The 10,853-nt window shown below is 42.6% G+C and overlaps 1 protein-coding gene across 3 annotated transcripts in view; it reads right to left on the reverse strand.

Moving 5' to 3' along the window:
- Positions 1-512: 512 nt before the first annotated feature.
- Cnih4 (cornichon family AMPA receptor auxiliary protein 4) overlaps positions 513-10,853 on the reverse strand; it is a 21,394-nt gene continuing 11,053 nt past the window's right edge. For 2 of the 3 annotated variants that reach the window (XM_059280116.1, XM_059280115.1), the window contains 3 exons: positions 10,730-10,842; positions 5,137-5,277; positions 513-3,053 (listed from right to left, as the gene is read on the reverse strand). In XM_059280116.1, coding sequence (XP_059136099.1) covers positions 3,026-3,053; positions 5,137-5,277; positions 10,730-10,797 — 237 coding nt within the window. In that variant the 5' untranslated portion in view covers positions 10,798-10,842 and the 3' untranslated portion in view covers positions 513-3,025. Of the gene's footprint in view, positions 3,054-5,136; positions 5,278-10,729; positions 10,843-10,853 lie in introns of those variants that run through there. The other variant, XM_059280117.1, reaches the window with a different exon arrangement.

Below are 10,853 nucleotides of genomic sequence, written 5' to 3' on the forward strand. Positions count from 1 at the left end.
CATTATTAAAACAAATTTATCTAGATATTAGAGAGAGACAATTACACCTAGTATGTGATAATCCTTAAATTCTGATAAAATGTTACTTGTAAGCAAAATTAATTTTGGGGGTTTTCTGAAGTAAACCCAATACAATAGTTCCCCTTTTAAGCTCAGAAGATCTTACAATACTTCTAGTGTGCACTACATTATTGGGCTGGTGACATGACTTAGTGGTTAAGAGCACTGGCTGCTCTTTGAGAGAACCCAGGTTCAATTCCCAGCACCCACATGGCAGCTCACAACTGTAACTCCAGTTCTAGGGGATCTGACACCTTCACACAGACATACATACAAGCAAAACAATACATTTAAAATAAAAATGTCATTTAAAAAAACACTTCTAAAGTTAACTACCTTGAAGAAAAGATAGTGGTGGACTTTGATTCTGTTGTTCCATTACTGCTTCTCTGAGTTAAAGGACATCAGTCAGACTTCTCCATGAAAGAGCAATAGAACACCACAATCTGATCAGCGTGTTATTCAACAGCCATTTATTGTTTCTGTGTGCAAGGCACTGTATTAGGCGCCAGGAGAGAAAGGAAGACAACACAAACATGAGCACAGTGGACTCTGCTCTCCAGGAGCGCACAATCTAGGAAGAGAGACCAACTGCATACAAGTGACAGCACTTCCCACAGGAGACAGTTCAGAGGTTTAAAGTTAGACCACGGCAGAGGGAAGCCTCTGAGTTCTTGCTACATCCTCCTCTTGTGTAGCAGGCATGAAGAGGGACCTGCTAGATGTGACGAGTGGGGCTGCATCTTGGGTCTTACTCCCTCAGCTCTGGAGAGCTAACAGTCATCTGCTATTGTTAAAAGTCTAGAAGCTAAGGGGGACATGACCCAGCACAGGAGCACCCAATGGCAGTCTGTACTGGCAAGGCCCTCAACATTAGAGCCTTTACAGAGGGCACAGCAGGACACTGAACTGAACTAGACTTCAGGAGTTCACACTTTGGAGACCTCTGACAATCCCCAGGCCTGTCTCCATCTTGGAGATGAAAATCCTAGAACAGATAGCTCGGAGGTCCCTGCAATGCCCTGAGCACTGTACAGCAGCACTGTCAGCCCAACCACAGCCACTGAGGGCCAGTGCTTGCTCCCGCCTTTTCAGCACTTCTGGAAGCATCCCCCTCCCTCCAAAAAGTCCAGAGGAATGACTTTCCCAATCCCTTTCCTGGCTTTGATATACACAAGCAGTATGAGAAAGAAAGGGGGTGTTGGTAACTAGTTAGTGTTTCAGAATGAAGTTTGGTTGCTAAAGACTAGGCAGCTTTCTCACTCGCCCGGCCTTAGCAGCTTACACCTGACAGTGATAGCCCAAAGGTGCCTGGCCACATCGCTTTCAGTTTGGGTTAAGAATACTTGGAGAAGATGAAACATTTGAGCCCCAAACCCTCCACTCCCTTGGAGCCATGTTAAGTACGGTAGCTGACTGTCTCAGTTCTATGACTCCTCCAACAACAGGTCTGTCTGAAAAGCCTGAGCGACACCGAGAGGGAAAGGAAGGTAGGGTGGGGTGTTAAGCAGGTGTCTCAGAGAGAAACGGTATGAAAAAGATGGAAACAAAGTAACTCCTGTGTTACAGCTTCTTAGCCCTTTCCCAGGCAGAAATACAAGATTACTGTTGGAAATTTCTGTGATTTCAGAGTCCAGTGAACCAAGTTTCCTTTGCAAGCCATCCCGAATCCTTTTTTCCTATGTGGACAGAGCATGCTCCCATTCTGACAGGGAATCTAGCTTCCTGGCTCTCTTGCTTCTACCAATTCTCAGTAAGACATGTGACATTTAAACATCTAATCTTCTGGGAAACCACACACTGTTTTGCCACCAAGGTCCACCATGCCAAAGTGAACAGCCATGTTTTCTTAAATATCAGTGCTTAGGACACCAACATCAAAGTGCAAATAGGACCGAGGAAGAATTGCCAGTCACGCTACACTGCAAGACACGATAAACAGAGGCTAGGAGGTGAACTGCTCTCACCCAGAGCCAGAGTTAGAGTGCTTAGTTACTGCCATGTGCATGCAATGGCTTGTACTGGGTTTCCCAATCCACAGAGTGATCAGCACAAAGGGAAAGGAGGTGCAATTAATTCTGCACCAAGTGAGGACTCACGGCTGTTTCACTAACAATGACTGACTGAGTTCCTCATTCTGAGAGGCTTCTAGCAAGTCACCTCTCCAAATCCATTAAAACATATTACTAAAGAGATGAAATACAAATGAAACAATCATGCTGCAAAAATAAAGCCTGGCAAGAGCCAAGGTGATTGTGTGTGTGTGTGTGTGTGTGTGTGTGTGTGTGTGTGTGTGTGTGCTCGCGGGGGTGGGGATGGGAGGGGGTATGGAATTATAGAGATACAAGCTTTAAAATGAAAGCTCTTGATAAAAATCTTGATTTTAAAATTTATTTTTCCTTTCTGTAAGCAGGAATTACATTGTACCCGGGCACATGCCTTCAAATATTGCAAAGGAATAATTATATTTTAAAATGTCATTTTCTGTTGAAAGACTTAGCTGAAAAGTCCCCAAAATTCTTAAGCCACATAAACATGAAGTTGCCACAATATAGACAAGAGGGGTAACTAACTCTCTTCTTTTGTCCAGATTAGCTGTATTGCTCTCGGCTCCGGCTTCTCAGACTTCAAGACAGCTCAGCTCATCTAGTCGGGGCTCTTTTGGGTGTGTTCTTATTTCCTTGGCATGCAAAGCTGGCACACATTCCTACCTCTACCAAACAGCCACAGAGAACACAAAACACTTTCACGTGTTGAGGGTGAGAATCAGAAATCTACAAAAACTCAATTCATTTTTTTTTTTTTTTGTAAATACTTTATGTGGTAAAAATACAGCAAAAATAGGTTTTTTTGTTCAAAGACCAAAATATATACTGCTATGGTCATGGTTTAAGGGTGGTTTAAGCAGTCTCTGGCTCCTCAATTGTGCAGTGTAGTGCTGGCTTCAACCCCGGCTTCTCCAGCTTCAGTCATTTATCAAAGCTAGAATCATACTGTGGGAAGAAGAAATTGGAATTACTAATGTTTCCTTAGGATTCTCCTGGAATCTGGGCCATTCAAACCTGCATCCCCAGGTTCATCAAGAAATATTCACTGCAGTCACTTAAATCTGATAGAAATACTCAGATAAAAGCCTCTAGTGTGCCAGGCAGTGGTGGCGCACGCCTTCAACCCCAGCACTCGGATCTCTGTGAGTTCGAGGCCAGCCTGGACTACAGAGTGAGTTCCAGGAAAGGCACAAAGCTACACAGAGAAACCCTGTCTGGGGAAAAAAAAAAAAAAAAAGCCTCTAATGTTTCCACTAAAACAATAAACAAATGGAGACGATAGGGAGAGAGTTAAATCTAAAACCAATTTGGTACTGTCATTAAAAAATCAGTAGGGGCTAGCGAGATGGCTTAGCAGTTAAGAACACTCATTGCTCTTGTAGAGGACCAGGTCAGGTGGTTCACAACAGCTACTTGTCACTCCAGTTCCAGGGGACCCAATGCCTCTGGCCTCCAAGGGCACCTGCACATATCCACATTCGTGAGCACTCACACACACTAAAAATAACAATAAACTTTTTAAAAATAAAATATGGCTGGGCGCACACCTTTAATCCCAGCACTTGAGAGGCAGAGGCAGGTGGATCTCTGTGAGTTTGAGGCCAGCCTGGTCTACAGAGCGAGATCCAGGACAGGCACCAAAGCTACCTGTCTCGAAAAAACAAAACAGAAAAAAAACCCAAAAAACAAAAAACCTGCCCCTTAAATGCTACTGCCACTTGTTTTATTTGTTTGTTTTGGGTTTTTTGTTTGCTTTTCTTTTCAATACAACGTTTCTCTGTGTAACAGCCCTGGCTGTCCTGTACTCACTGTGTAGACCAAGCTGGCCTCGAACTCATAGAGATCCATCTTCCTCTGCCTCCTGAGTGCTGGGATTAAAAGCACGTGCCACCACTGCCCAGCTCTTATTTTCTTATTTTTGAGATAGGATCTTGCTTTAACTTTGGGAACCATGGAATTTACTAAATAGTCCTGGATGGTCTTGAATTTATGATTCTCCTGTCTCAGCATCTCAAGTGCTGGGATTACAGATATGCAACACTATTCTTGGCTAAAATAATGATTTTTAAAAACCAGTATCTTGGGGTTGGAGACATAGCTCAGTGCTTAAGAGCTCTTCTTGCTCTTGCAGAAAACCCAGTTTCAGTTCCCAACACCTATATGGCAGCTTGTAACTATAACTCAAGTTCTAGGGGATCTGAAGCCTTCTGGGCTCCAGAGACACCAGGCACAATTGTGCTACTCAAGCATAAACGCAGGCTTTTAAAACACCACACACATAAAACTATCATACACTGAAAACCAAAACCAAACCATTATCCTTGCAGGAGTGGTGGTTCACACCTAGAATACCAGTATTAGGGAGACTGACACTAGAGAATTGCTGTAAGTTCTAGGCCTGACTGGATTACATAGTGATTCCAAGATAGCCAGCATTACAAACAAAAACCTACAAATACTTTAAAACTGAAGCTAGAGATGGCTATGAGCCACTATGAGGGTACTAGGACTTGAACCTGGGTCCTCTGGAAGACCAGTGATCTTAACCACTGAGCCATCTCTCCAACTCCCTTTTTATTTTATTTCTTCTCTTCCTTTTTTGTTTAGACAGGGTCTTATCATATTGTCCTGGCTGGCCTGAACTCACTACGTAGGCCAACTTAAGAGATCTGCCTGCCTTTGCCTTCTGAGTGCTGGAATTAAAAGCATATACCACTATGCCTGGCAGAATAAGAGTTTCTAATCATTAAGATTTTGAAATGGAACAGTGAAAACTCTCAGGTAGAGTCTAAGACAGAAAACAAATAGTAATGGCAGCTTTAGAGCACGTTAATAGCCTCAACAGCTAAGGAATAACTTAGGTATTATAGAAAATTTTATACATAAAAAAATCTACAGATACAATAAATTCACATAACTCCTTGAAGTTTTACAATGCCAATACAAAATCCTACAGTACTATATAATCCTTCATGAACCAAAAGTAGGCACGCCATCCAGTATGCTGTAAAGAGGACTCTAAACTTACCTATAGAGATACATGAAGAAACAGAGCAGGTAGAAACCAAGCTTGATCATGGCTTCTTTCATGTGTGACTTTAACTGCCCCCGATTGTGTATTTCTGTTGGATCAAACACTCCCATGTTACCACTTGGCACCATGATGAACCTGATAAAAGATACACATATTAGAAGGAAATCAAACCTCAGCATGAATACTGAAGAGCAGTCATCAACCTGCAAAGGTGGACCAGTCCTTGCAGCCTCAAATTCAGACAAAACAGAGCAGAATGATGACGTCTTGGGCTACCACCTGGTTTTCCTTTGGAAGCTACTTTCCATTTAATTTTCTATACACTAAAAAAAATGTAGTAGTAATACCTAGTAAATACTGAGAACCTTTAAGACATTGTCTGTCTCTCTTTAGCTCTTTCTCATTAGATACAAGTTAAAGGAGGTTCCAAAACCAAACTAATGTTATAAAGTTTTGTGTTTTTGTGCGTGGTGTACATGTATGTATGCACGCTTGTGTGTGTGTGTGTGTGTGTGTGTGTGTGTGTGTGTGTGTGTAGGCCAAGAGTTGACATCAGGTGTTTAACTGCTCTCCACCTTCTATATCAAGGTAGGGTTTCTTTCCTGGACCCGAACTCCCCAATTCATCTACTTTAGAGAGCCAGCTTGCTCCAGGGATAGGCTGCCTCCACCTGAGAGTCAGGATGACAGGCAGGCCCAGGCCAACATGCCCACCTGGTATTCATTAGGTGCTGGGATCTGAACTCATTCACCATGCTTGCTCTCTGACAACCAGGCCATCTCCCTCGCCCCTTTCTTGGCTTTTGAGACAGGGTCCCACTCTGTAGCTCAAGCTGGCCTCTAACTCAATACATAGTCCAGTCTAGCTTTGAACTTGAGGATCATGCTTTCCCAGCTTCTTGAGTGCTAAGGTTCCAGATATGCATCACCACACCTGGCTCTCAGAAACTTGTTTATGTAGAATGAGAGAACCAATGGTTATGCCTAGGCTTCACCATCCAGACTGTGCCACATGTGTAACATACATGTCTCAACCCAGCACCATAAACAGCCTCCTCCTGCTTGCACGTCCAGGCTTCTTGATTTCTTCACTCTTGCCACATACAGTTTCCCAACGTCCTTTCCTTTTCTCTGAGTATCACAGTTTTAAACTCTCCCCTAAACCCTACTGGCCCATCCATACCTGAATATCCAAATAATACCTCCCAACAGCCTCAACAAGATTACAATTCAGAATTCTGTTACCTAAGTTCCTTGGTGATCCTTAAGGCTTTCTTCTACCCCAGTTCTTGTCTCTCTCATCTTGCAAACTAGCACACTGAATTCCTGTTATTTGTTCTACTATCATTTATAAGCTGTCTCTTTTGCATTCTGACTAATGCAACCCTGTTCCAACAATACAATCTCTTCTCCATTCTCTGAATTCTCAATATCCTGGCCCTTCTCTATGCAATACTAGTGAATACTTCACTATTCAATACATACTGCTTATGAAAACAATTTCCCAAAGTTGCTTAAAAACATAAAATGTGGGGTAGAGATGTGACTCAGTGGAACAGCTTTTTTTTCTCCATCATACACAAAACCCTGAGTTCAGCTGGTTGTGGTGGGCACACTTTTAATCCCGGATGGCAAAAAAAAAAAAAAAAAAGAGTAATAGAGTGCTTATACAAGTTACAAATAAACTTTGACATGCTAAGGGCCAGTCAGAAAAGACCATGAACTCATCTTTATATATGTCTTTCCAGAATCTGTAAATGTAGAAGTCAAGTAGATAGGACTGTGGATGGAATTCAGTTGGTAGAATGCTTGCCTAGCATGCACGAAGCACTGAGTTTGGTCCCCAGCACTGCATCAAGTGAGCACGCTAGTGCATGCCTGTTATCTCAGCACTTGGGAGGTAGAGGTGAGAGAGATTCAAGGACATCCCTGACCTACTGTGCTAGCTAGTTTATATCAACATGATTGACTTAGTTAGGATTGCTATTGCTGTGAGGAAATACCATAACCAAAAGCAAAAGCAATTTGGGAAGGAAAGATATATTTGGCTTATACTTCCAAATCACAGTTCATCAATGAAGGAAGTCAGGGAAGGAACTCAAGCTGGGCAGGAACCTGGAGGGAGAAGCTGATGCAGAGGCCATGGAGAGGTGCTGCTTTCTGGCTTGCTCAACTTGCTTTCTTTTTCTTTTCTTTTTTTTATTATTATTATTATTATTTTTTTTTTTTTTTTTTTCTCTCCTGGAGGTGAGGACTGAACCCAGGACCTTGCGCTTGCTAGGCAAGCGCTCTACCACTGAGCTAAATCCCTAACCCCCAGCTTGCTTTCTTATAGAACTCAGGACCACCAGTCCAGGGGTGTACCCACCCACAGTGGGCCCTCCCCCATCAATCACTATTTAAGAAAATGGCCTACAGGCGTTTCTGCCTACAGTCTGATCTTACAGAGACTTTTTTTTTCACCTTTAGAACAGGGTTTCTCTGTGTAGTCCTGGCTGTCCTAGAACTAGCTCTGTAGACCAGGCTGGCTTCAGACTCACAGAGATCTGCCTGCCTCTGCCTCCAGAATGCTGGGATTAAAGGTGTGCATCACCACCATCTAGCTTGATGCGTTTTTTTCAGTTGAAGTTCTGTCCTCTTAGATGACTTTAGCTTGTGTCAAGTTGACATAAAACTATATGGTACACTGATACAAGACAGAGTCGTTTTGGAAGAAGGAAGAAGCTCAGTTGAGAAATGTCCCAACCAGAATGGTGTGTGGGCAAGCCTGTGGTGTATTTCCTTGACTAATAATAACTGATGTAGGAGGGTGGTCCTGGGGAAGCAAGCCAATAAACGGCACTCCTCCAAAACTTCTCCATCAGTTCCTATCTCAGCTGTGGAAAAGTTGGTCAGTCTTTTCTATAGCATAGCATATGTTTCCTGGGGTAAATTTTTTTATTTATTGTTTCCCTTTTTCAATTTCTTATTGCTTTCTCATGAACAACCTATGTATACCAACATCCTAATCCGATCCTCATCCTGGGAACAGATTCCTTACAATCTGGTCAAGGCCAGTCCTAGGAAGACTTGGGTTTGGTTTCTGAGACAGGATCTTGTGTGTAGCCCAGGTTGGTCTCAAATTCGAAATCCTTCCGTTTCAGTTTCCCAAGTCATCACAAATGTGTTCTGCCATGCCTACTCTGACTCTTTACTCTTTTCCACATCCTTTTTTACTTTATTATTTAGTGTGTGTGTGTGTGTGTGTGTGTGTGTGTGTGTGTCTGTGTCTGTGTGTACAAGCACAAGTACAGGTGTGAGAGGATGCAGGGGAGGACACATGCTTCTGTTAAGGCAAACATGAGGTTACAAGACAACTTGCAGGGCATCAGTTCTGTCCAACCATATGGATTCCGGGGATCAAACTCAGGTTGTCAGCCTGGCAGCCAGCACCTTTACCCATAGAGCATCTCACTAGCACTCCTTGCCTTTCTTTTTGTCTTGCTTGAGATGGTGGTCTAACTGTGTCCCTTGGCTGTCCTAGAACTCCCTATGGAGACCAATCTGGCCTCAAACTCACAAAAATCTATCTGCCTCTGCATCCCAAGTAACAAGATTAAAGATGTATGCCACCACACATGATTCATTTTTATTCTAATAGTATTTTATAACACATTTAACAATCAGCCAATGAGTGGTTATGTCCCTCAATAAACAAAATAAAAGCTTAAAAAAACAGAGAAGCAATCTACTAACATAAGAATAATTCCAGGGCAGGAGAAATGGCTCAGTGGTTAAAATCACTGACTCATTGGCTGGCTACTCTTACACAGGACTCAGGTTTGGTTCCCAACACCACATAGCAGGTCAAACCCATCTGTAACTACAATTCCCTGGAATCCAATTCCTTCTTCTAGCCTCCATGGTCACCCACACAAATAATACACACATACACACACGTAAATAAATCAATATTATTCCAAAATTTTTCACTAGATAACAAACTATAGCAGCTTGACTATAAGTGTTTCTTTCCCTTGGGTTATTTCTGAACAAATTTCCTGGGATGATTTATTTTGTTGTTGTTGTTTCTTTTTCAAGAACAGGGTTTCTCTGTGTAGCCCTAGATATCCCAGAATTTGCTCTGTAGCCCAAGCTAGCCTTGAACTCAGATAACAGCCTGCCTAGCCTCCTTCCTGAGCTTTTGCCACCACACCCCCACACCAGCCCATAGAAGGAAGATTAATCTTGATTGTCAATATAAAAGATAAAGAAAGGCCAAATTAGTAAAACACACCTCTGGGTGTGTCTGTGAAGTTTCCGGGAGCAATCAGATAATGAGAACTGTGACCTCATCAATGGACTAATCCCTTGATGTACCCACACTGTGAAGGCATTACTGGGAAGTGGTGACAGGAAGCAGGTGGTCTAGCAGAAGTATGTCACTGGGTACATGCACTTGGGGCTGTTTCCTGCCCTAGTCCCTTCCCATTCCCCCTCTCTCTCTGCTTCCAGCTGCCAGGGAGTGAAGAGGCTCCTCCTGGACAAGGGCTTGGGACCAAGCACCATGAACTGAGAGCTCTGACTCAGTAAGCTAAAAGAATTCTTCCTTACGTTATTTCTATAAGGCATTCTGGTCACAGCAATGAGAAAAGTGACTAATGTACTTTCTAAATAAAAACATCTAATTAGTCATTTACTTGTGTGTGTGTGTGTGTGTGTGTGTGTGTGTGTGTGTGTGTCTGTGTATATGTGTGTGTCTGTGTCTATGTGTGTCTGTGTAGGAATGCAGGATGCTGGGCTTCTGGGTGCTCGGATCTAAAGTTCCACACTCTTATAGTGCAGTGAGTGCTCCTAACTGTTGAACCATCTCTCTACCCCCTTATTTCCAAAACGTTTTAAATAAAAAAAAATTAGTGTTATTTAATCTGCACTGCAAAAACAAACAAAAACCTCAAAATAAACAAAAAATCCTAAACCCAAGTTGCCTACTTTGCAGGCACTAAAATGCAATTTTCTTTGATATATTTCCAGTATTACAGAGACAAATAAAGGCCTTATTGTCTCTAGCCTTTGACTATTAGAAGAAAAGGATTTGAGACAGGGTTTCTCTGTGTAACCCTGGCTGTCCTGTAACTCCCTCTGTAGCCCAGGCTGGCCTCAAACTCAGAGATCTGCCTGCCTCTGCCTCCTGAGTGCTGAGATTAAAGGCCTGTGCCACCATTGCCTGACTATATTACTCTTATACATGTGATTTTTGTGCTTCACCACAAGACTGAGTCATGCAAACTACTATCTGTCCAATATACCAAAGTAAACAATAATTTATTCTGATTTCATAAAGTTCTTTATTTCAATCACTGGGATATTTTTGCGGGGAGAACATGCTGTTAATTGTTTTCTTTTATCTAGGGTTTCATGTAGCCTAGGATGTCTTCAAACTCACTAAATGGCCAAAGCTAGACTCAAAGCTTCTGGTCCTTCTAATTCCACCTCCCAAATGCTGGGATTACTACCAAGCGCTGGGATTATAGACATGTACCACCAGGCCCAGCTGCTAATGTTTTTTAAGAACTATTGTCACAAAACAGTAAACAAACTATACTTACCTATATATATTCCAGGTGGCAACAGGTAAGTTGAGAAGGAAGATGAACCAGTGCAATGAAACAAGCATTAACACAGTGACAATGGTGTGGCCAATCAACTCTGGTATGACCCACTGCAAGCAGA

This window comes from Peromyscus eremicus, chromosome 15, assembly GCF_949786415.1.
Source record: "Peromyscus eremicus chromosome 15, PerEre_H2_v1, whole genome shotgun sequence".
In the NCBI taxonomy this organism is placed as follows: Eukaryota; Metazoa; Chordata; class Mammalia; order Rodentia; family Cricetidae; genus Peromyscus; species Peromyscus eremicus.